This window comes from Sus scrofa, chromosome 17, assembly GCF_000003025.6.
Source record: "Sus scrofa isolate TJ Tabasco breed Duroc chromosome 17, Sscrofa11.1, whole genome shotgun sequence".
Classification (NCBI taxonomy): domain Eukaryota; kingdom Metazoa; phylum Chordata; class Mammalia; order Artiodactyla; family Suidae; genus Sus; species Sus scrofa.
In genome coordinates this window covers 59,773,905-59,800,143 of record NC_010459.5, presented here as the reverse complement: position 1 = coordinate 59,800,143, position 26,239 = coordinate 59,773,905, and the positions used below count along the sequence as shown (strand labels likewise).

Genomic DNA, 26,239 nt, shown 5'->3' with positions numbered 1-26,239 from the left:
AACCTATCTAAAGAGACAAAAGACCTGTACTCTGAAAATTATTAGCCACTGATGAAAGAAATCAAAGATGACACAACTAGATGGAAAGACATACCATGCTCTTGGACTGGAAGGATCAATATCATCAAAATGACTATACTACCCAAGGCAATCTAATGATTCAGTTCAAATTACCAAGAACATTTTTCACAGAACTAGAACAAATATTTTAAAGTTTGTTTGGAAGCACAAAAGACCCTGAATAGCCAAATACATCCTGAAAAAGAAAAATGGAGCTGGAGGAATCAGGCTCCCAGACTTCAGACTATACTACAAAAGCAACAATCATCAAAACTGTATGGTACTGGCACAAAGACAGAAATATAGATCAGTGGAACAGGATAGAAAGCCCAGAATAAAACCCACACACCTACAGTCAACTTATCTATGACAAAGGAGGCAAGAATATACAATGGAGAAAAGACAGCCCCTTCAATAAATGGTACTGGGGAAACTGGACAGCCACATGTAAAAGAATGAAATTAGAACACTTCCTGACACCATACACAAAAATAAACTCAAAATGGATTAAAGACCTAAATATAAGACCAGATACTAGAAAATTCTTTGAGGAAAACATAGACCAAACACTCTCCGACATAAACCACAGCAACATCTTCTCAGATCCACCTCCTAGAGTAAAGATAATAAAAACAAATGGGACTTAATTAAACTTAATAGTTTCTGCACAGCAAAAGAAACCCTGAACAAAATGAAAAGACAACCCACAGAATGGGAGAAAATATTTGCAAATGAAGCGACTGACAAGGGATCAATCTCTAAAATTTATAAACACCTTCTGCAGCTCAATACCAAAAAAAAAAACCCACAACCCCATCAAAAAAAATGGGCAGAAGATCTAAATAGACAATTCTCCAATGAAGACATACAGATGGCCAAAAAACAAAAACAAAAACAAATAAAAAAGCAAAAACCAAAACCAAAACCAAAAAACAAACACATGAAAAGATGTTCAACATCACTCATTATTAGAGAAATGCAAATCAAAACCACTATGAGGTACCACCTCACACCAGCCAGAATGGCTGCCATCCAAAAGTCTACAAACAATAAGTGCTGGAGAGGGTGTGGAGAAAAGGGAACCCTATTACACTGTTGGTGGGGATGTAAATTGGTGCAATCACTGTGGAAAACAATATGAAGATTCCTCAGGAAACTAAAAATAGAATTACCATTTGATCCAGCAGTCCCACTCCTGGGCATCTATCCAGAAAAAAAAAAAAAAAAACATGACTTGAGAAGATACATGTATTTCAGTGTTCATTGTAGCACTATATATAATAGCCAAGATATGGAAGCAACCTGAATGTCCATTGAGAGGAGTGGATAAAGAAGATGTGGTACCTATACACAACAGAATATTACTTAGCCATTAAAAGGAAAGAAATAATGGCATTTGCAGCAACATGGATGGACCTAGAAATTAACATGCTAATTGAAGTCAGTCAGATGGTGAAACACCATCAAATACTATCACTTACATGTGGAATCTAAAAAAAGGACACAATGAACTTCTTTGCAGAACAGATACTGACTCAGACTTTGAAAAACTTGTTTCCAAATGAGACAGGTTGGGGGGTGGGGAGAGGCGCTGCAGGTTTGGAATGGAAATGCTATAAAATTTGGTTGTGATGATCGTTGTACAACTATAAATGTAATAAAATTCATTGAGCAATTTAAAAAAAATGCGCAGAAGATCTGAATAGACATTTTTCTAAAAAGACACACAGATGGCCAACAGGACCATAAAAAGATGTTCAACATCACTAATTATTAGAGAAATGCAAATCAAAACCACAATAAAATATCACTTCATGCCTATCAGAATGGCTATTATCAGAAAAGCAAGAAATAACAAACGTTAGCGAGGATGTGAAGAAAGGGAACCCTTGTGCATTGTTGGTGAGAATGTAAATTGGTGCAGCCACTATGGAAAACAGTATGGAGAACCCTCAAAGAAATAAGAAGAGAACTACCATACAATCCAGCTATGCTACTTCTGGTTATGTATCTGAAGAATACAAAAACACTAATTCAAAAAGATAAATGCCCTCCTGTGTTCTTCATAGTATTATTTACAGTACCAAGATGTGTAGACAACAAATGAAGGATAAAGAAGTTGGGGTATACATATGTGTGTATACATATATAGATATATGTACATATATATACACATGTATACACACACACACACACATATACACACCAGAACCTACTCAGTCATAAAAAAAAAGGTAAAATCCTGCCATTTGGAAGGGTATGAATGGATATGGAGGATATTATGCAAAGTGAGATAAATGTGACAAAAAAAGACAAATACCATATGAAATCACTCATATGTGCAACATAAAAAACAACAACAAAAATAAACCAAACCAAACCAAAATGTAGATACAGAGAGCAGAGCAGTGGTTACCAGATGAGAATGGGGAGGAAGTAAAATGGACACAGAGGGTCAACTGCATGGTGATGGCTAGAATCTAAATTTTGGGTGGTGAGCATGCTGTAATGTAGACAGAAATAAAAGTATAATGTTGTCTATGTGAAACCCATGTGTTATAATGTTACCTCCATTTAAAAGAATCACCTTAGTAAACTGTTTTTGTTTGTTTGTTTTATTGCTTTTTAGGGCCACACCCACAGCATATGGAGTTTCCAAGGCTAGGGGTCAAATTGGAGCTGCAGCTGCTGACCTACACCACAGCTCATGGCAATGCCAGATCCCTAATCCACTGAGTGAGGCAGATTGAATCCACATCCGCATGATACTAGTTGGGTTCATTATCACTGAGCCACAATGGGAACTCCTCTGTAAACTGTCAATAGAGAGGAACTTCCTCACCTTGATAAGGAATATCTACAAAAACCTCTAGTTAACCTCACATGTAAAGGTGAGACACTCAGAGCTTTCTTACTAAGATCAGGAACAAGGCAAGATGTCTTTCTTCTCCATCACTCCTTTTCAACATCATACTGGAAGAAGTAGTTCATGCAATAAGAGAAGAAAAGGAAATAAAAGGTAGGCAGAGTGAGAAAGAAAACATAAACGTGTCTTTGCTTGCAGATGACACAAACGTCTATGTAGAAAATCCTAAGGAATCAATGAAAAACTCCCAGAACTAATTAGTGATTTACATAAAGGTTGTAGGATACAAGGTTAACATACAAAAGCCAATTGCTCTCCATTATACCAACAATAAACAAATGGAATTTGAAATTAAAAACAGGAGTTCCCTTTGCGGTGCAGCAGAAATGAATCTGCCTAGTAACCATGAAGCTGCAGGTTTGATCCCTGGCCTCGCTCAGTGGGTTAAGGATTCTGGCGTTGCTGTGAGCTGTGGTGTAGGTTGAAGATGTGGCTCAGATCCTGCGTTGCTGTGGCTGTGGTGTAGGCCAGTAACTGTAGCTCCATAGTATATGTCATGCAAATTAAAACAACAAGGGGACACCACTGCACACCTCTTAGAATGAATATGGTCAAATCCCAGAACACTGACAACTCCAGATGCTGGCGAGAATGTGGAGCCACAGGAACTGTCACGGCCGGTGGCGGGGAGGGGGGGTAAATGGTGCAGCCACTTTGGAAGACTGGATTTCTTTTACAAAACTAAATATACTCTTCCCACGTGATCCAACAATTGCCTTCTGGTATTTTCCCAATAGAGTTGAGAACTTACAGCCACACAAAAACCTGCACATGGATGTTTAGAGCAGATGTATTCGTAGTTGCCAAGACTAAGAAACAACGGAGAGGTCCTCTAATAGGTGAAGGAATGCAGAAGGTGGGGCAGGTGTCAACAGTGGGATACTAGTCTCCATCAAAAAGAAGGGAGGCGGGTGGGGGGGAGAGGAATAGGTGGAGATTAGGAGGTGCAAACCTCCAGTCAAAAAATAAATGAGTCGTGGGTCAGAAACGTGGCGTGTGGGGAATAGAGCCAATAATGATATAATTTCTCCGTATGATAGCAGAGGGGACTAGACTTACTGCGGCGATCGCTTTGAAATGCATAGACGTATCAAATGACTGTGTTGTGTAACAGGAACTAACAGAGTAGTGTAGGGCAATTATACTCCAAAGACAAACAAACGCATTGAAAAGGAGATCTGGTTTGTGGTGACCAGAGGGGGTGGTAGGGATTGGATGAAGGCAGTCAAAAGGTCCAAGCTTCCACCAACAAAACAGCCGAGCACGGGGATGTCATGAACAACGTGATCAAAACAGTTCACACTGTTGTATGTTACATATGAAGGTCCTGGAGTTCCCGCCATGGCTCAGCGGACACGAATCTGACGAGGATCCATGAGGACTCAGTTCGACCCCTGGCCTCATTCAGTGGGGCAAGGATCCCGCGTTGCTGTGGCTGTGGTAGAGGCCGGCAGCTACAGCTCCAATTTGACCCCAGCCTAGGAACCTCCGTATGCCGTGGGTGCAGCCCTAAAAAGACAAAAAAAAAAAAAAAAAAAAAAAAAGAGAGAGAGAGAGAAAGTTTTAAAAGAGTAAATCGAGGGAGTTTCTGTTGTGGTGCAGCAGGAACAAATCCGATGAGGAACCATGAGGTTGTGGGTTTGACCCCTGGCCTTGCTCAGTGGGTTAAGGATCCAGTGTTGCTGTGAGCTGTGGTGTACGTCACAGACACGGCTCAGATCTGGCGTTGCTATGGCTCTGGCGTAGTTCTGATTAGACCCCTAGTTTGGGAACCTCCAGATGCTGCAGGTGCGGCCCCAAAAAGACAAAAGACAAAAAAGTAAAAAATGAAAAAAGAGTAAATCGTAAGAGTTCTCATCCCTAGGAAAAAATAATTTTTCTATTTCTTTGAAAATCAAAATACCAGGTGTATCTATATGAGATGATAAATTTTTACTGTACTTACTGTGGTCATGATTTGAGGATACTACCTAAGTGAAAAACATTATGCTGTATACCTTAAATTTACAGTGTTATGTCTTGATTATATCTCAGTGAAACCGGCAGAAAAAAAAGGAAAAAAACCAGACGGGTTATCCAGCCATGTGGTGGCATGGCAGGAACACAAATGCCTAGTCCTGAGGGAAGGAAAGCCCCCTACCTACTGGATGGTTCCAAGTGTGACCCTTTAGAAAAGGCAAAACTACAGAGACAGTAAGAAGATCAGTGGTTGCCAGGGGTTGGGGTGACGAATGGGGTGACAGGCAGAGCCCAGGGGACTGCTAAGACCCGGAAAATTCTCTCTCTGACACTATACAAGGATGGACACCTCCTTATACATTTGTCCAAACACACAGACCCTCCAACACCGAGAATAAACCCTAATGTCAGTTATGAGCTTTGGGTGACGCTGTGTCCAGGCTTTGCAGTTGCGGGGCCAGGGGATGTCTGTATTGAGTCTTAATTTGCTATGGACTTAAATTGCTCTGAAAAACAAAATCTTGTAAAGAATCACCTTTGATGGACTTGAGAAGGTCCCCAGTGTCCTGTTTCTTCCTGGCGCTGACCACGCATGCCCACAAAGGTGCCCTATGTGCTGGCAGGTACTGAGCACGCATATTGGGGGAGTGTGTGTGCACACGGCAAGCCGGGGCAGCCAGCTCGAGGCGGAAACACACGGCCTGTGACGCTGTATTGATCAAGACATTGTCTTTGCCCTGCATGGAAATCCACTGTCAGCCCTAGACTGAAACAAATACATTTGTCACTGCAACAGGATCCTACAGGACAAGCTTCCAGCCGATGCCAGGGCAGATCTGCCTTGGGTGGGGCTTCCATCAGCTCCAGAAATCACACCCTAAAGTAGCTGCTGCTTCTAGAGAATTCAGGGTAATGAGATGCTAATGAAAACGTCCTGGGGGGTTCGTGATGGATGGGACACCACCTGCAAAGGCTCCGGGGACAGTGAGTTATGAGGATAAATAAATAAGAAACACCAGTGCAGTTTCTAAGATTGACAACTGATGAAGCTGCTGCCGGGCGTGTTTCTACTTCTTTTATTTGTAGGTCGCACCCCAGCGATCTACAAATAAGGTGCCATCCGCCATGGTGGGAGGGGGTCTGAACTCGAGAAAAGCCAAGAAAAACGGATCTGTGCTACTCTCCTACCGGGCAAAATACTTGTATGGGCTTCTCCCACTATGACTGGTTTTCCCCCTAAAGTGAGATCTGTACGCTTTCTCCAGAACCAGCATTGCGTTTTCTCCTCCAAGCATTTTGTTCCAGAAATTCACAACTTGGAGGGAGTTCCGGACACTTATGAGAATGTGATAAAAGCAAAGACCTCAGTTTCTACTTGGGGTTCCAGGGGTTTGGGGCCCCCAGACCCTGCACCCTGGCCTCAGCTGCAGTTGGCAGGGGCCAGGCCGGGGGTGTCGGGACTCGATCTCCAGACCCGCCTGACTGTGCAGTGGGCCGGGCGCTCCACAGGATGATCTTAGGGCTGGTTGTGAGCCCTTGACCTTGACCTTGACCCCAGAGGCTGGTACGCAAGGAAGGCCCAGGAGGAGAGGTGGCTTTGCTGGGGTTTGCAAATACCATAAGCACAGCCCAGCGCCGTCCAGGGGAGCCAGGGCAGGGCCACAACAGCGAGTTTCTAGAATGAGTTCTACTCTCCTGCTCCTGTCACTGTCGTCAAACTCCAGGTTTTAGGAGACAAATAACAAGAGATGCGTGTTTGGCCCACACCCTGGGAGACATCATATGCTGCTCCTCCATCTGAGGCCACAATCACCCCTCCTTTAATCCCCCGGGGACACCCAGTCTTTCCTAACTGACCTTTATTGTACACGTAGCAGCACTGAAGCGGGGACTGCAGACAAAGCGGGAGCTGCCTGGTGAAGCCCCTGACCTCAGGGGCGTCTCAGGGGATGCAACGAGAGGGAGGGGCTGCAGAGCCGTGTGAGGGGGGCGTCACTCGCTTAGGCCTGTTGGCTTCTCGGAGGAAGCGGTGTTTTAAACACGGTGCAGCCACACACACCTCTTCCTGGGTGGGCACGAGAGCCCAGTGGTGGGTGGACTGTGGTTGGTGTGTGTAAGGAGCACAGAGGGCCCATGGCTGGGTCCCAAGGAGCTTGGAAGGAGATAAGCCTGGGTGACAGGGACAGGCCACCCAGGTCCTGGTGGGAAGTGGCGTTTCAGCCTTCAGGAAGCCGCTGGAGGGACACAAGCGAGGGGTGGCGTCTGGAGGGAGGGGCTACAACAGGGGCCTTGGTGGTGGCAGGGGGCCCGTGGGAGGCTGACTCTGGGCAGGAGAGGATGGAGCAGAGGAGAAATGGCCAGATTTCCCTGAGGAAGAGCCGTCTGTGCGTCAGGTGCAAAGCCAAGAGAGGGGTGAGGTGGCCCGGGGCCCAGAGGGTCAGGGCCCTTGTTCACAAGGACAATTTGGTTTTGGAAGCAAAGATCAAGAGCTCAGAGCCAGAGACCTCAGGTCAGCGACACGTCTGAGACCCCAGGTGGACATGCTGCGTCTATGGGGTGACACCTTGGAGCACGTGGGCTGGGGGACCTCACCAGGGACCCATCAGATCGGCAGACAGAATCACAGCCATTATATTATCCAGAAGCTACTTCCTGACTCTTCCTTAGAACCAGGCACTGTGTGGACGAAAGGCCACCGTCCCCCATCCGGACAGCCGTCAAACACACATGTCAGATGATCCATCATCATCGAATAATTGATGGTTTAGAGGGAGACGGACAACAGAGAAATAATAACAAAAATCAGGGTGAAATTGCGACTGCGTCGAGCTCTGAGGGATGGTTGATCTGATCTCTGAGGAGGGAGCGAGGCAGGGGACCTACCCAGGCTGCAGGGACAGAGCAGGGCACCTTCCCATGGGAGCTCCCGCTGAGGCAGTGGACTGGCCCTGCTGCCGAGGACCCAGGGATGGGGCTGGGGGGCCATGAAAGGCCCCAGGGGTGACCTTGGCTCAACAAGAGGAACATGGTACACCATCAGGAGTGACAGGGGAGAGAGAAGAGTGACCCCAAAGAGTGCACTGGGAACCTGGGAAAGTACCTTCTCTGAGGGAAAAAAAAAAAGATGTAATTTGCTTTTGCAGATGTAATTAAGATAAGGAACTCAAAATGAGGATCATGCAGGATTATGCGGATGGGTCCTTAACCCAGTGAGAGTGTCCTTATTAGCAAGAGGACAGGGACAGCAATGTGAAGAGGGCAGCAGGGACGTAGCCTCAAGGCAAGGACCACCTGCAGCCACAGCAGCTGGAAGAGGCAGGAAGGACCCTCCCCTAGAGCTGGAGGGAGCGCAGTCTGGCGGGTAGAGGCCAAACACCCTGCAAAGCTCAGGGCAGCCCCACGGCAGAGAACCCTCCAGCCCTCAGCATCACTGGTCCCGATGTTTAGGCACCTGCTCCAGCCCGAGATCCCTGCCTCCACCAGCCACTCTCAGGTGTGTCCCACGCCACCTGTCCTGCAGGAGGCTGATGGGTGTTTAAGGGAAAGCCCCGGGGCCAGATAAGTTTGGGGAACACACAGGCTTCAGAAGCCTCTTCCTAGATGTCCAGGGCTTCTTGGCCAATGACTGGCTTGGCGTTTCTGCCATGAAGACCTGCAACCGAGCAGAGCCCTGTGGGGCTCCTGGGCACACAAGTCTTTCTGTGTCCCTCGTTTCTTGTTTTTAGGGAATAAGCCTCAGCCTCCGTGACCTTCCCTGAGTTCCAAAGGGCAGTTGCTCTTCAGGGAAGGGAGGGGATGCAGAGACCAGGGAGGAGCCGTCAGAGACAAGAGCGCAGCCTTGGGACAGGTCCTGGTGTCTCCTCAAGGAATATAGATAACAGTACCTTTGAGCCTTTCTGCAGAACGAAACCCCAGCCCCACAATGGAAGAACTACGTGATGAAGCATCTTCATTCCCGGAAGGAGGAGAACCACCAGAACCAGTCCTGGGGCCACTAAACACCAGCTTTGAAAGACAAGGCAAGCTTGCCTCAACGTGATCCTTACGTGTGGCCCTATTTTCCACGCCCCAAACTATAAAACCACCTCCTAACCCCCTCCAACGGGGGCACAATCTATAAGGCATTAGCCTGCTATGGCCCCTTTTCCTGGCAAAGCAATAAAGTTACCTTTTTCACCTTCACCCAAAGCTCTGTCTCTGCGTCTATTTGACACTGGCAGACAGAGGCTGAATTTCAGCAACAGACCCAGTTGGAAGCACTGTCACCTGCTCTTCCAGAAGAGCTTCACCAGACCAGGGCGGGAAAGGCCCAGACGTATGCAAGGTCCCGGGCAGGGTGACAGCCAAGGTCAGTGTCTAATCCGGGGGTCCCGGTCTGCCCACCTGGGCACAGTGCCCACTGCCTGTGCCCCCGTCATACCAGCCAGGGCAGGGTCAATGCCATCCCCTTCCCCACCTGGCACGAGCAGCAGGCAAGTTCCCCAGAGCCTCCACCCAGACCTCTGCCCAATGTGGTGATGGTCACCACGAGATGCTTCTAGGAACCCCTCGCTCGGGGACAATCACCACCCCCCGCCACAAGGCTTTATGGCCACATCCGTCCTTGACCTTTGCAAGGGATGCAGCTCAGCACAGCCCACACCAGGGCTGAGTTCCTTTTACATTCATCACGGGGGGTCTACAACGCTCTGCCTCCCTGAGCCCCAGGTCCTCACGGGTAGGGCAGAGCAATCCCTCTGATCTTGAGGACACTGTGAGGACAGACCAGGCCTCTAAGGGCCTCGTGCAGATGTGGCCCCGAGCAAAGCAGACACAGCAGGTTTGTGTATTTCTGAGATGGCCACTGGCATCGGCCCCACCTCATCTCCCTCTATGAGCATCTTTGGCCACATCTTCCAACACTGGCCATCTCAGGGCCCCCCCTGCCACCATCTGACACGTCATCCCCACGCCACGATGTCTTAGTCGATAGCTGAGCCACTTTTGTTGGTTCGAACACACATGAAAATATGCAATGATCAGAATAAAACCAGCTCCCTCGGTCCCTGGCTAATTGTGCCCCGTGCCCGCCTGCTGACGCCCTGTTCACGGACAGAGAGGGTGTCCCTCCACCCCCCCCCACATGCTAGCTACAGAAGCACCCCCTCGACGTGGGCGTGGTGCCTCCGGCGAGAAGTTCCCACGGCCGGGATCCGCCCTGCACTCACCGGAGACGATGGAGTCGTTCAGCGCCTCTTCGTCCTGATACAAAAGCAGGTCGTCCTTGAGCTCGGAATTCATCAGCAAGTTCTCCTTGTTCTCCTCGGACTCCTTGGCGGCGGCCCGCTTGACGTCGGAGGCCCCATCGAAGCTCCAAGCCTCCTCCCGCTCCTTGCCCCGCTCCACACTGGACGTCCTGGACAGCCGGACATCCACACGCTTCTTCGGGGACCCTTTACTGTCCCGTCCTTGGAAACTGAATCAGAAAGGCAGGTCACATTGTCAGTGGTCCAGCTTCCCCAGGCAACCGTGCGGAGTTGACTCGGGGGCTTATATCAGGTTTATAGCAGGGGCCGCAGAGACAGCTCCCAAGTAGGTACAGCCGGTACACTGGGCTAGAAGCTCCAGAGGAGCACACGGCTTGGAGGCCAAGGCAAATGGCACTGAGAACATGCTGTCTTGAATGGCAGACGGGTATGGAATAAAATCCACCAACACTTAGTGCAGCAAACGCTCAGAGCCAGGATTTCCTAAGAACTGAAGAGGGCTTTTATTTGAGCAATATTTTGCCAAGCCGCACGTGTGTTGCATTATCTGTTTGGCCCTCCAAGGACTCACCTGTCCTCAGGGCTGTGAGGCACAGGAGATGAGGACTTAGAGGCAGCATCACAGCAGGCTTACCTGTGCTCCTGCCTGATGCAAACCCAAAGCCGGCAGAGTCCGGGGACAACGCGACATCTACAACTCCCTCACTATTGGCTCCCTCAGGAGGCTCCCACCTGACCCCGGATGGTCCAGGGGACACGTGGGTTTTGTGGCTTGTCCTCACAGTGCACTCCTCCCAGCTGACCCCACCTGGAATGTGGCAGCCGAGACCAGCTACAGACCAGCTGCAGAGTCCGGTACAAGATGAAAACGTGAGCTTCTTGCTCAAAAACTGAGAATTTCAAGACTGTGACTGCACAGCATTAAGCCCACCCAGAGCGGGCACCCCCATAACTGCATAGGTGACCCCCACGAGGCTGGGCCCCAGTGGGAATTTGGGCACACAGGACCCCCTGCCAGGAGAGGGGCCTCACCTGTCCTGGCGGTGCTTGGTGGCCAGCGCCCTATGCAGCTCCTCGATCACGCGGCTGGGGGGCAGCGGCCGGTGGACGGTGGGGAGATGCGGAGACCCCGTGGGCGTGGAAAGCTGTCCTCGGAGCGGAGGGTCAGTATTCTTCCCGCCAGAGCCTTGGAAGAGCGTGGCCTGGCCTGGGGTGGGAGAAGGACAAACACGAGCATAAGTCTTGAGTTCCTGCTGTGGCAGAGTGGGTTAAGAATCAAACTGCAGCAGATCAGGTGGCTGTAGAGGCAAGGGTTCAATCAATGGCCCAGCACAGTGGGTTCAAGGATCTGGTGTTGCCCAACTATGGCTCCAATTTAATCCCTGGCCTGGGAATGTCCATATATCCTGCTGGGAATGAGGCCATAAAATAAAATAACTTTATAAAAAAGAATATAAGTCTTTGGAAGCAGGGAAGTGGGGCTTTGCTGAAAGATAGGAGCCCGTAAGCAAAGAGAATGCAGGGCTCGTGGCCAGGTGAGCCCACTCACACAACCCTGTGATGCTGCATGAGGCCTCCTTGTCCCCAGAGCCGGAGAAGGGGTCCAGCCATGAGCAGTTCCGATCCGTCCTCGTGACCCCTGAGCTGCAGACATTAGTACCCACAGCTCCCTGCAAGGTCTCAGGCGCCTGAAGCCCTCCTTCCCATTTCTCTGCTACGAACTTGGCTCCCCGAAGCCACAAGTCCTCCAGAGGCCTGGCCCAGCCTGGACCACAGGGGCCCCTCTGCTTCCTCATTCACGTCTGCCTCCCACCCTGTGCCTTGCCCAGCAGGAGCTTTCTGACCATGGCTCTCCCATCCCCCTTCAGACAAGGTCTGGGCTAATGATGACAAGGCCCAGGGGTCCGCAGGCCACCCCTTAAACATATGTAATATGTTTAATATTTAAATATGTTTTGATATATTTTAAATGTGGCCACACATTTTCTTTTAAGTATTAAATATCATGCAGGCCCAGCAAAGCAAGTCTGCAAGTGGGATTTGGGTGGAGAGTGGGGTGAGGAAGCTCTCGGGCGGGGGGCCGCTCGGCTGTCTCCGATGGGGGGCCCCAGGGAGACTCAGCCTGTGGCCTCTGTCCCCTTGGGCCCCAGTTAAGCCCAAGTGAGGGGCTTTCTCCTTCTCTGCTGCCACCTAGCGTCCACTTGCCGAAGCAAACCTTTCCCCCCTAAGAAAATTAAATCAATCACAAAAAATATCTCAGCTCTAAGCGATCCAGGCCAAAGTCCAAAGCTCATGACCCGCCTGTCCCCTCGCACTCCTAGTTCAGTCCCCAGACCAGTGGGTGACGCGTCAGAAAATCCCCCTGATGTCCTTAGGTTCCTGGACCCAGAGGGGCAGGTGTGAGTCTGAAGTCCTGGTCACAGGCCCAGCAGGGCTGGTGGGAGGCACGGATGGATGGAGGGCAGGAAGGGGGATGCAGGCGGACCCACCTGGGGTGCTTCTTGAGGCTGTGGAGCCTGCCTTGGGTGGCGGGGTGGGCAGCAGCGGAGGGCTGGGAAGCTGGCCCATGGATCTGTCCAGGGGTCTGGGAGGACTGTCCAGGGCATCGGGCCCAGCTAAGGCTTGAGACGGCTCGTCCATGGCAGGTGGGCGGCTGCCGGCGGCGTCTGCTTCGTCACCTCTGGATGCTGATGACGTCTTGGCTGGTTCAAAGGCAAGAGAGTTGAGACACGCTTGGGGTGGGTGTGAGGACTGCAAGGGCCTTGGTTGGGTGGGGTTGTTATTGCAGAGCTGAGTACAGGGGGTGGCCTGGCCCATGGACATGACACTTGTGAATTCCGCTGTCAACAGATACATCAGAAGCAGAGAGAGGACGACGGAGGCGGAAGGGGGAGGGAGGTGCGCCAGTGGAGGGGATTCTGTCCCTTTTCCACTCAACAGGTGTCACTGAAGCTCCCACCTCACCTGGGCAGCTGGTCACAAACACAGGCTTTGGAATCAGACTCCAATTGGTCCCTGAGCTCACCCTGGGACCTTGGATAAGTTACTAAACTCCTGTGTCACCATTTGTCACGGATGACGTCAGGCGAACAAGAGTCCCTCACAGGATGGCTGGGAGGTTTAACTAAGAAGTGACAATGAGGAGTTCCTATCGCAGTGCAGCGGAAACCAACCTGACTAGGAACCATGAAGTTGGAGGTTCGATCCCTGGCCTCGCTCAGGGGGTTAAGGATCCGGCATTGCCGTGGCTGTGGTGTAGGTTGCAGACACTCCTTGGATCCCGTGTTGCTGTGGCTGTGGTGTAGGCTGGCAGCTGTAGCTCCAATTAGACCCGGAATAGACCCCTAGCCTAGGAACTTCCATATGCCATGGGTGTAGCCCTAAAAAGACAAAAAAAAAAAAAAGAAGAAGAAGAAGAAGAAGAAGAAGCAACCATGAGATGTGTGCCTGGCATGTCGCAGACCCTCAAGTTGGGCAGCTATTGACTTTACACGCCTGCTTTTCAACATCACTGCCCCAGGCGAGCAAGACAGGTGAGTGGCAGGGGAGGATCAGGGAGGTTCAGCTTTGAGCCCCCCGAGCCCCGTCCCCTCGCCTGGTGCAGGCTCATCTAGAACAGTGCCTCCACCTCCTGGGGCACTGCTCCACCCCCACTTCAGCCTGTCACCTGCGCCTTCTCCCAACCCATCAGCCCTCTCCTTTCCCCTTCTCTCTTTATCCAGCTCAAGTTCCACCATCCACCGCAGCAACAACCACCTCACCAGTACCCCCAAGTCCTCTGCCCCACTGGGAAAGTCCCACCTCTGGATGAAGCCTCCATCTGCCAGTCCCTGCCGAGGCACAGTGCTGCAGAAGAAAGTGACACAGAAGCCCCCGTCCTGGCCATCCCAGGACCACACCCTCAGGGCCCTGGGCTCTGCTCCATCCTGCAGCCACTCTGCGTCAAACCCTCTTCTGTCCCTTTCCTTCCATGGATGCAAAGGAAAATACATCCATGGCTCTTCTCTGTCCAGCTTCTCACTCCCCCTCCCAGGCCACCTCACCTCCAGCTTTACAGGGAAACTGGGCTGGGGGCAGGGGCGGGGGGGCCTCAGACACAAACCTATGGGCCCCAACACACCCTTCCTTCCACCCTGACGCAAAAAGAGGGGTGGCCTCCCATCCTCACCTTGGGACCCCAGCCTTCCTGCCCTCTTGGAGCAGCCCCAGGTGCCTGGCCCTGGCAAGGCCCTGGCCCCACTTAATCTCATTTTATCTTTGCAACCACCCAAGGGGAAGATACCAACAACCCCTAGGAACAGCCTGACAGGTTCATCCATCAGTCAGGGAACGCGGCTGGTGCCTGACCAAAGAGATGGCGCTGTCCGTGGTGCTGACTGAGGCCACCCGCTCCCGGTCCTACCAAGCTTGGGAGAAGGACGCCTGCACGTCCCGCGGGTCCCAGGGCTCATCACCATTTCTGTGATTCCATCATCCACGTTGGAAGTTCAAGACCTCTCAGGCCAGGTCCTCTCCCTCGTGATACTCATGGAAATGCAGCCCTTGCCTTCAAAGGGCTCCTCCCAAATCCCGATGAAAAGGATCTAAGAAACGCCCCCTGCCCGCCCACGGCAGATGGCAGGTCTCAGTCTGAGCTGAGAACAGGCATGAGAGTGGGCTCCTTACTCTTCTGTCCAGCAAAGACACGCACCCGGAAACACTCTGGTTTTATTATTATTACTCCTACGAGTAATAATAAAACCGTCCTCAGAAGGGTTACTTGTTCATAGGAATTTTTCAAAGACCCCTAGACTCTAAGACTATTGTTATGGCCTATGAACTGCAACCTGTAACTTCTAAGAGTCCACCACTGAGACTTGGTTAATACGTTTTGCACAAATGATAACATTAAAGCAAACATTTGGTGCTTCCAGGTAAAAGCGGTTGTGTGGTTTCCTTGTGCGTGTGCAGAGGCTCTTTTTCTCCATGTGGGCACCTGTCCTGTGACTCTGTTGGCTCCCGGTTCCTGCAAATCAGTGCCAGGCAGTGGACCCCGACCCTTCAGAGGCCACGCTCCCAGACCCAGGCCCTCAGCAGCCAAGCCTGCAGCCAGAAGCACCAGGCACAGGGCCGGCGTGAGCTCGCAGTGCTCAGGACAGGCTCAGTATCCCTCCCCTGGGCATCAGTAGGTCCCCAATGTCAAGGTTTTGGGGGGAAGGCTGGCACAGGAATGGCCCGCTGACACACCCGTCTCCCACCTCCACCCATCCTTTTCCTCTGTGATGACTGACTCATTTCTAGACAAGCGCCTTAGTCTCCACCTCTGTGAGGCCCGGTTTCCTCATCTACACAAATATTTGGGTAACATGCCCGATTCTGCCCATTCCAAGGCAGGGAGATTGATGGAGGCCACGGAGGGGAGGTCTGGACTCTTCGGCACTTTGCACATTATCCTCAGGGCTAAGAGCTGTGGTTTGAAGCATGGATGCACTTTCCTCTCCTTCCAGATAAATCTCTGCCTATACGATACATAGCAGCAAGCCTGGGTTCTATCTGCCAGATGCCAGTGTGACCACCAAAACGGTCTCCAGCTACTGCCCCTGGGGGGCAGAATGCCCACGGCCGAGAGCCCCTGCTTGAGGCAGACACTACTTAGATTTCCATGGGGATGCGTTGCGGTGTCTGCTTGGCAAGGGAGGCCCACGGTGAGACGCGCAGCTGTGACACAGGCTCTTGGAACAAGTCTGGGTCCTGCTACCCTGGAAACCCAGACAGGCCAGTTGCTCCCACTGGGCCTTGGTCTCCCCCCATGGACCTGGGAGTCTGGACAAAGTGGGCAGTGTTTGAACTGGGCTCTTACAGGCAAAGAATTCTCTGGCCCCAAATATCAATACTGCCAAGGCCGAGAACCCTTGACCTAAGATGAAAGAAAAATGCATCCATGTTCCAAAAGACTGCCTTTTTCCCTGGCAAGGTGCCTATAACTGTCCAAAGGGCTGAATAGTTCCACGCGAAGGGTGAACAGGGAGACAGGGCAGCCGTGGATCCGCGTTCCCACACCTGCGTCAGCCAGGGCTGGTCCACTTGGCTCTGTGGCAGCAAAGTCCCTCCATCTGTCCAGGCCAGTACCTTCCTCTAGTGCTTCTGGAAACCACATCCCCCGGTACCCCTACCACTCCTGCTCAGCCCCTCTCAGGCTCCCGCTGGGCCGCCCCAGGACCCGCCCTTGGTGCTCCTCCCCATTGGCTCACTCTCTCATTTAATTCTCTCATCCAATTCTCTCATCCAGTCAGTCCTCTGGCTTCAGAACCAATCCCATCTCTGTCGACCCTTGACCCTTCCTCAGAACTCCAGACACATCCATCACTGGCCACTTTGACACTTCCGTCAGGAGGTCAAATAATCAAAATAAAACACATGCAAACGCATCTCTTGATTTCCCATGAGAAAGCCCTCCCCAGTTCCTCTTCTCTCTCACTTCTCCATCCATCCATCCGTCCATCCATTCATCCATCCACAAGGGTCCCTGAACAATTATGGGGTCCAGGCACCCTTCCAGGAGCTGTGGACATGGCTTTGACCAAGACAGAGCCCCACTGTCACCAGACTTTCTACATGGTCCCCCATCCCCTCAGCGGTCCAGCCAGACTGGACCCCATGCTCCATTCCCCTCCTGCCCTCTCCACCTCAGACCTGACTCTTGGATCTAATGCATAGATAAATCCTGGGCACTCTGCCTCCAAAATATTTCTCAGAAATACCGTCCTTTTGCCTGTTCTCCCAGTGTCAGCTGCCACAGCCTCCCCTGGACCTCAGCAAGGCCTTCAAGCTCTTCCCCTTCTGCCCATGATGCCCTAAGTCCACTCTAAATGAGGGGATGGCAAACTTTTCCTGTAAAGGGCTTTGGCATTGCAGGTTATAAGGTCCCTGCTTGATGCAGAAAACTCTGGAAGGGCTGGCCAAGCCAGCCAACTCCACTGGCTTTGCACCAAAGTGGATGTGTGGCCACGTCTCACCCTCAGTGCTGCCCAGTAGCCCTGACATGATGGAGATGTGTCCTCTCTGCTCTTTAGGGGCAGCCACTAGCCACACTGGCCAAGGAGCACCTGGAAAGTGGCTGGTGCAAGTGGGGAGCTGGATTTTTCATTTTATTTAGTCTTCATTCATTCAAATCTCCATGCAGGTAGTGGACAGGGCAACTCTGGGTTTGAGCCTGAGTTGGTGGTCACAGCCACACCCCTTCAACCAGAGAGATGGCAGGGTAAGCTTCTAACAGCCCCATGGTGGCCCCCCCACCAACCAGCCCCAGGTGGAGTGTGGAGGCCCTACCCTCTGCTCTGAGAGCCCCAGGACCCAGGAACTCACATCAGACCCCTCCTCCAATGCCCCTCCTCCAAACCCACACACTGACCCCTCACACCCCAACCTGTCTGAGGGGTCCCTGGTCTGGGAACCTGGTGTTTCCATTTCTTTCTTATCTACATCTTCCTCCACATCTCACGCGAGTGCCATGTGACGGTGCAGCTGCCTTTGCATTTCAGAATCTTGTCAAAACTGAAATGCTAACATCTGTTAAAAGTCTCAAGTGCTATGTCAAATTTTATTTTAACGCTGAAGAAGCCAGAGTCAGCTTTGTGGTGCTCCAACATTTAGGATCCCTCGGGGTTGTCCTGTCCTGCCCTGGCCAGCAGAGGTCGCTGCTCATCAACTGAGCTCCCAGCCAGCCAAGGCCTTTCCTGCTGGGGTGTAGTGCTGGGTGGGCTCGCCTTAACACCCAGTGACCACCCACTGGACACATTCTGAGACCCAGAGAGACCAGCCTGGAGGAGGGAGCTGGTGGGCTGGAGGTGCCGTGGTCAGTGTCATCCCACCCCAGGGACACCCCCAAGTCCTTGATCTCATGGATGGCTGGCCCTGGATGATTCCTGCAAGGAGGTTCCACAGCTCAGAGCCCAGCAGGTGCCCACAGCCAAATCCCAGGTGTAGGTGGGACCAGCACAGACCCTGGACATTGGTCAAGTGTGGCACCAGCTGGGAGGCAGAGGCTGGGGGCAAGGAGGGGGCCATCTCTGCATGGTCCCCAGGCTTACGGTGCCAACACACTTGAGCTGGTCATACAGACACAGGTGGGCTGGGTCTGACCTGTAGCCTGCAATTTGCTAACCATCTTCAAGACTGCAGAAACAAGCCACATTCCAGAGCATTCCAGAAGCAGAGAAAAGCTTGGCTCTAGTTTGGGCTGTAGAGTGTTAAAGTTAAGAACAAATCCCAGCTTTACCGCTTATATGCTCTGTGGCTTCGGGCAAGTGACTTAACCTCTCTGGGCTCCTGCTTTCTCATCTCAAAACAAAAGCAAAACCCAAAGCAGGGCTAAGATAATATTGCATAGGGAGAACATGCTCACTGAAGGCCACTTTTCCTTTTAATGAGAACACTCTTGGGAAGCCCAGAGCTCAGCCTCTGCCCGACAGACACCCTGAACGGGATCCTGTCCCACTTAACATCAAAACAACAAACCCTCCTGGGCTTTTTAGGGCAAGTTCTGTGGTTGATGCCACACCAAGAGGACAAAACCAGCAAGCACCCCAAACACAAATCACCCCAAAGTCAACCCAAATCACTGAACGCAAACAGAGGATCAAAGAAAACCATGGTCATAGTCTGACCACGTTTCCTACCGAGATGTTTGCCATCATTAGATATAACACGGAAACGGATCTGACTAATAACCATGAGGCTGAAGGTTCGATCCCTGGCCTTGCTCAGTGGGTTAAGGATCCAATGTTGCCGTGAGCTGTGGTCAGGGTCGCACACATAGCTCAGATGCAGCATTGCTGTGGCTGTGGTGTAGGCTGGCGGCTACAGCTCTGATTTGACCCCTAGCCTGGGAACCTCCATATGCCTTGGGTGTGGCCCTAAAAAGCAAAAGCTAAAAACAAAACCCCACTCCACAGTGTGGGGCGCCCGGAAGCAGCAGCCCAGTGCAGCACAGGGGTTGGCTCCTAGAGCCAGGCTCTTTCCTGCCATGGAAGGGATGGCCAGCTCACACCCAATGGGCCAGGCAGGCACTGGGGGGTAAGACCCCCGAAGGGAGGGACCTCGCCTTGCTCCGAGAGACCGTGGCTGCGTAGGTGGGCCTGGACTCTGGTGGTTGAAAAACAGCTAGCCAGATGAATGGATTAAGAAGCTGTGGTATATTGGAGTTCCCGTCATGGCACAGTGGTTAACGAATCCGACTAGAAACCATGAGGTTGCGGGTTCGATCCCTGCCCTTGCTCAGTGGGTTAAGGATCCGGCGTTGCCGTGAGCTGTGGTGTAGGTTGCAGACGCGGCTCGGATCCCGTGTTGCTGTGGCTCTGGCGCAGGCCGATGGCTACAGCTCCAATTCGACCCCTAGCCTGGGAACCTCCATATGCTGCGGGAGTGGCCCTGGAAAAGGAAAAGAGACAAAAAAAAAAGAAGCTGTGGTATATATGCACAGTGGAATACTACTCGGTCACAAAAAGGACAAAACAATGCCATTTACAGCAGCGTGGATGGAACTAGAGACTCTCATACTAAGTGAAGTCAGACAGAAAAACAAATATTCCATGATATCGCTTATACGTGGAATCTAAGATATGGCACAGACAATCTTCTCTACAGAACAGAACCAGATCATGGGCACGGAGAACCGACGTGTGTTTGCCAGGGGAAGGGGGGAGACAGGGAGAGGGCTGGGAGTTTGGGGTTGGTAGACGCAAACTACTCCATTTAGAATGGACAAGCGATGGAGTCTTACCGTACAGCCCAGGGACCTATGTCCAATCTCTTGGGCTAGAACATGATGGAAGATGATACAAAAACAAAAAAAAAGAATGTGTGTATATAGGTATATGTATGGCTGGGTCACTTTGCCGGACAGCAGAAATTGAAGGAGCACTGTAAATCAACCATACCGTAAGAAAACAAAAATTTTTAAAGAAAAGCAGCTAGTTGCACATGTGGATTTTTGTGAAAGCTCCTGATGTTTAAACTTCAGTTTTCAACGGTGAGTTTAAAATCTCTGCATTAGATTACAAGCGCTCCCTCACGGAAGGGGCTTTGCTCCAGGTCAGGCTTCTCAGCGGAGACTCGGAGCCGAAGTCATGATCAGTGTTCCTGCTGCAGGGCTGCAAGAGGCCCGTGGGGTGGGGGTGGGGGTGTCCCAGCTCAAGAGCAAAATGCAGGTGCACCCTCAGCCCCAGCACACGCAGAGAGAGGCATGGCCCCTAGGGGGCGTGTGTGGGCAGCCAAATATGGAGTTAATGCATCGCCCTCCTTCCAGGGCTGCTTTTCCATGATGACGATGACGAAAGTGATGATGATGATGATAAAGACGGTGACAAGGGTCCTCAGCTGCAGCAGCAAACGCTCTCTGCGCACTCAGCGCGGGTCACAACCAAGTGGTTCAATTTTAGCAACCCCAAGAGCAGGGTAGGGCATGATCCCCATTTAGTTGGTGAGGCAGGTTCAGAGAGGCTGCGTGGCTTGTCCATGGTCACACGGCTTCGCGAGGAGTTCGGTCAAATCTGAAACTCGGGCCAGCCTGATGTCAAAGACCATATGCTGCTGTCAGTTCCCCAATTCTGTTCCCTTGGGTGAGATGCTTAACCTGTGCACCTTGAGCTCCTCATGAGCAAGACGGGGCCAGAGCATCGATCGTCTTGGGGGGGTTTCCATGGTGAAATGTACATGGAGCCCTTTGAACAGTGTCCTGCACACAAAGGGCTGTGCATGCTGGCTCTTGTTGTCATCAGCAGTGTGCTAAGCATCACTAGCTGCTAATACACTAACTGCAGCGCTAAGGAGACCATCAGCCCTGCTCTGGATACTGGCCACTGCCCGGCCCTCTGTATATTTCTGTCTGCTGTACTTACAGTCCTACTTCTTACTTCAATTTGTTTATTAAGAAGCTATCATTGGCCTGAATGAGAAACCCGTACCACTTGCTCTAATTAATGAAAATAAGCATCACTATGAAGGTGTTTAAGTTGTTTGCATGTACCACCCACAAAACATCACCTCTCACACCCTGGGGGTCAGGACCACACTGGGCAGGAGGGAAGGAAGAGCCCAGGTGAGGGATGAGCGTCACTGTGTTACCATGGACCACACGCCGACCACACTCCGACCAGGGTCTCACTCCCCCAGGCCTTGCCCCGCCCACCAGCCGGTGCTCTTACAGGGCAAACCCCAGTGTGGCTCAGGGAAGGGCTGGTCTGCCCAGGCCTGTCCACATCTATAAACCTTCAGCTCTGCCCAAGTCCCCCGACCCCTCTTGTTCCCAAGCCAACCACAGTCCACCAAAATGCAGCCTGTAGGCTCTTTGTGATGAAAGACCACTGGCACCCAGCCCTCACTCTTCCTCGGCACATGCTCTGTGGCTCCTTCTGTGCTACTTGGTGGAGGTGAGACCTTCTGAGCCACAAAGTCAATGATATTTACTGCTCCCAGTCTCACACGGGTCCAACAAGGGTCCCTCCCCCGTCCAGCCTGCTCTATCCCTCCATCTCTGTGCCGACAATTCCTCTCATCCCTTCGCACCAGCTGGGCTGCCGTGGACTCGGCTCTAGGGGCCACCAGGTTTGCTCCCCCCCCAATCCCTCTGGGAAGACAGTTTCAGACACACTACCATCATGACCCCAGACCCAAAAGCATGTCCCACCTTGGGAAAAGTCCTTAATTTGGTTTTTGTTTTTATTTTTCACATTGGGCTGCACCGTAACATGTGCAATTCCTGGTCCAGGGATCAGACCTGAGCTGTAGTTGCGACCTATGCTGCAGCTACGGCAATGATGGTGGATCCTTTAACCTGCCATGCTGGGCTGGGGACCAAACCTGCGTCCTGGCGCTGCGCAGACACTGCCAATCCTGTGGTGCCACAGCGGGAGCTCCAATACAAATGTGTGATCTCAAAAAGCCAAGCCTGGACCCAAGAATCCATCCCCCACCAAGCTGGTGGACAGAGAGCAGCTCGGCTGCTAGAACCACAGGTGGGCGACAAGAACCCGCCAACCACTGCCCTGAAGTCTGATGACACAGCCCACGGGGACACAGGCGTGCCGAGTGGACCTCTGCGGGAAAGGCCAGGACTGTCCCAAGAAATACAGCTCTTGGATCCCAAACTCCTATCACGTCTCCAAGCTGGGGTGAGACTGAGACTGGAGACTCACAGCCACCCCTAGAGAGAGCAGAGCACAGCTCTTGGCAGGTGCCTGCTAAGCCAGAGAGTGCCGTGGATGGGGCAGCGGGGGAAGCATAGGAGGGAGCCTCCTCTGGAGAAGCAGGGGCCGAGCACAGCTGTCCCTGTCCCCAGCTCTGAAGCCAGAGAGCTGACCCCAGAGGCCCTAACTCCCCTGCTCCATGCTGTGGGAACCCAGTTCACGTCCCAGCCCCCATGCTGGGTATATTTATAGCTTTGGTTTTATGAGGGAACAGGGTTCCTGCTGGACCACAAGGTCTCCCGGGGGAATTCTGTGGAAGCTAACAGGTCAGAGGGTGCACGGGTGGGTGTTTCAAAGCACCTACAGGTAGGTTTCTGTGGTGGGGCCACAGTTAGTTCCCACCATCCCTCTCTCCTTCTCTCTCCTCCTGCTTCACTGCGGCAACTGTCTGTTCAATTCAACTCCACTAGAACCACCACCTCGGCCTCCACCGCCCTCACCAAGAATCATTCAACGCAGCAGACACCACCTGGGGCTCCTCGCACCCTGCAGATAACCCCAGACAGACCATTCTTCCCCCATTTGCCAGAGGGAGGAATGAGGCTTCGGGCATGTGCCAGGCACACCTGGCAGAGAAGGTGAGGAGTAGGCTGGCCGCGCCACCACCAGCACTGCCAGCCCCAGGGTGGCCCAGGGAGACAGGCTGCCCTCTGGAGGGGCAGCCATCCCCTAGGGAGTCAGGCCACCGGGGAGGCCCCCTGCCTCCATCCTGCCCTGTGGCCTTGGGGTAGCAAAGATGCTCCCACTGGACAGGGCCCCTTTAGAGAGCATTTCCTTGGTCAGAAGTCCCAAGAGAACAAGCAAAGACGTCCTGGGAGGAAGGTTGGTGGTAAGTCACCTGTGCCCATCTGTTAGCACCTCTATCCACAGCCCTGCCCGACTTGGGAAGATGCTGAGGGAGAACGCCCAGCAAACCTTGAAACTCAGCCACACAGTGGAGCGCGGCAGGGCTCGGAACCAGGGGTGTGGCTGCACCTCTGGGGACAGTCTTCTGCCAGAGCTGCTGCACAGCCTGGACCAGGGACCCCAGTCACCACCCAGGCCCGATGCCATCCTGGGAACAGCTCAACTCCAGGAGCCAGCCAGTACCTGCATCATCTGAATGGGTTTCCGAGGACAGCGGTTCATCCAGGGAAGCCTGGTCTGTCCCAGCGGCTGAAGGGCTTCCCGGCTGGGCTTCCTCTGAAGTCAGGGGCTCCTGCCTGGGCGTGGAAGGTTCGCTCTGCGCAGCTCGGGGGCCTCCATCAGGGCTGCCTGCTTTGCTCTCAGCGTCTGCAAAGAAATCCAGCTGTCAGCCAGGCCAGACTCCCTCCTTCCTGCTTTTCATTCACACAAAGTGACTTCCTGGCCAGGACGCCACCCCAGGCCCGGTGTGGTAGACCTTTTGCTCCTATACACCCTGAGAACCCCTCCCCACCACCTTTCTAAGGCGGCACGTGGAAGTCCTCAGGCTGGGGGGTCGAATCGGAGCCACAGCTGCCAACCTACACCACAGCTCACGGCAACGCGGGATCCTTAACTCACGGAGCAATGCCAGGGATCCTACCCACATCCTCACAGACACTATGTCGGGTTCTTAACCCACTGAACCACAACGGGAACACCCGATTTTTCAGTTTTATAAAATCCTTGAAGGTCCAAACCTCTTCTTAGCTCGAAGGGCTCTACAAAAACAGGTCCTGGGCCTGATTTGACCAGCAGCCCACCAGTCCTGACCCAGGAAAAGACTGAGACACAAGTCAAGAGAATTCACCCTGTGAACCCGATCAGAGGCCACCACGCTCAGCAACTTCTTGGCCCTTTCTCACAACTAGCTTACCCATCCTGACACACAGCTGTGACCGTCTGTGCCACTGGCTCACACGGCCTTTCGTGGCTGGGGTGACAGCCAGCACCCATGCATGAGCCGGAGACAGCGCACGGCGCTGTCCCAGCTGAGTGGACAGCTCTCCACGGCCTTAGGAGAGACTGCTACCCGCCCTTTACAGGCGGGGACACCAGGTCTTAGAAGGGGCAGGTCATTTGCTGCTGGTGATTACTAATAATGATGTCGATACTTATAACGGCGTCTCCATCCTCCCCTCCATCAAGTGATCAGAGCCTGAAAGGCCGGAAGGTCCCCAGCCTCCTCCCCCTGCGCCCGCCCGCTCCCTGCCCCAGGCTTGGCAAAACACCCAGGGTTTCTGGATTCCTCCACCCGCTTCCCACCTTAGTGGACTTGCTGGACTTTCCTGGGCTGCGGCTCATAATCACCTTCAATGAAAACTTACGGTTCCCAAAATAGCCCCGTGGCAGGGTCGTTGCTAAGCAACGCTGGCGGGGCGGGGGAGCTGTGGGCAGCTGGTCCCCTGCGCCTCTCACAGACGGTCGGCCCTCCCTCCAGGCCCTTCTCCCCCGAGGGCGGCAGGGGGGCACACAAGCCAGATGCCAGGGTTATACCCAGAGCAGCCATGGTGAGAGGGAAGGGGACGTGCCCCAGACATGCACACACATGCGTGCACATGCACTGTGCAAACACACACATGCGTGTACAAGCATGCACGTAGACACACATACAGACACACACGCTGCTCCCAGCGTTTCTGCCACACAGAAACCAGACTGACACGATTTGTCACTGCCAGCTTCCCCAAGGAGAGAGACCTCAAGTCTCTCAGGTCACTGAACACAGCGCCAGGCTAACAACTTCCTCTTATGTCCAACGACAGAGAATGCAATTCCTTAAATCACTGAAGACTGTGCCAGGCAGATACACACAGAGGATGCGGGAAGTCCTTTAGGAGCACACAGGGCATGTGGACAGAGAAACGGGCAAGCTTCTGCCCTCAAGCAGCCTGTCTGGGTCGGGGACCCTATGGAGGGGGTGGGACACCGGCCCTTGCCTGTCACAGATGTGTCACCAGCCAGAGCAGTGAAGGCGGAGTGAGGAGAAAGGTCAGCAGCTGCCCGTTCCCGGGCAGAGCTGGTCCCATCTCCCACCACACACAGGGTCCTTCCTGGGCCCGGCGGATGGCCGGACTCTCAGAAACCAGAGGAGAGGTCAGAGGAGTTCATAAAACACGTGTTCAGAGCATCACAAGATAACACACCCCCTGGAGAGGGGTGCCCCCTAGAGAGGGGTGCCCGGGACGTGGGGCTCTCCCACAGGCTCCGTCCAGGGCTGGCTCCTGACTGCATTGTGGGCAAACTCCAGGGGACTGACTCCAGGGCGTGTCTGTGTGCACACCTGCGCTGGGCAGAGGCCCTTCCCAGGTGTGTCCTGGCCAAGGAAGTTCAAGTGTGAGGTCCTGGGGCTGTGGAGGACTCCGGGCAGCTCTGGGAGGGTCCGGGGCCCTGGCCTGCGGGGGCTGCTCTGAGCCCCTAGGTTATCGGTCACAGCTGGAGGCTCACTGAGCCGCCAGGGGCTTCACTGGGTGTGAAGTACAGGCTCAGCGGGGACGGAGGGCGGCCGGCCACAGGGGGGCGCTCCTGGCCACAAAGATGTCCAGCCCAGGTGGGCGATTTCTGAATCCAAACCAAGGACCAACTCCCAAGGCCACGGATTGCTACGCACCCAGCAGGAACCCTGCGGTCCCAACACCAGGACAAATGAGGGACAGGACGGACCTAGAGCTTTGACTTCACCCCCAGAGAGAAAAGGCATTTTCTGAGCAAATGCAGGAAGGAAACAACCCTGCAAGGAGCCTGTGATCAAACATTTCACAACTCCTCTTATCGCTGTCTGTCTGCCTGTTGGAGGGAATACACGCAGTAAAGCCCCCTGGGGTCCACGTGGGTGGTGAGCCCACCTCCCTGCCCCCTCTCCCTCCCCAGGGCCCTTCCCA

The 26,239-nt window shown here is 52.8% G+C and overlaps 1 protein-coding gene across 2 annotated transcripts in view; it reads right to left on the bottom strand.

Annotated features, from left to right (window-relative positions):
- Positions 1 to 26,239, bottom strand: part of PHACTR3 (phosphatase and actin regulator 3) — a 216,485-nt gene that overhangs the window by 63,916 nt on the left and 126,330 nt on the right. Inside the window, exons 4-7 of one of the 2 annotated variants that reach the window (XM_005673064.3) lie at positions 23,505 to 23,687; positions 12,681 to 12,893; positions 11,224 to 11,398; positions 10,153 to 10,400 (exon numbers count right to left, since the gene is read on the bottom strand). In XM_005673064.3, the coding sequence (XP_005673121.1) occupies positions 10,153 to 10,400; positions 11,224 to 11,398; positions 12,681 to 12,893; positions 23,505 to 23,687 (819 nt within the window). The remainder of the gene's footprint in view (positions 1 to 10,152; positions 10,401 to 11,223; positions 11,399 to 12,680; positions 12,894 to 23,504; positions 23,688 to 26,239) is intronic. The other variant, NM_001110176.1, reaches the window with a different exon arrangement.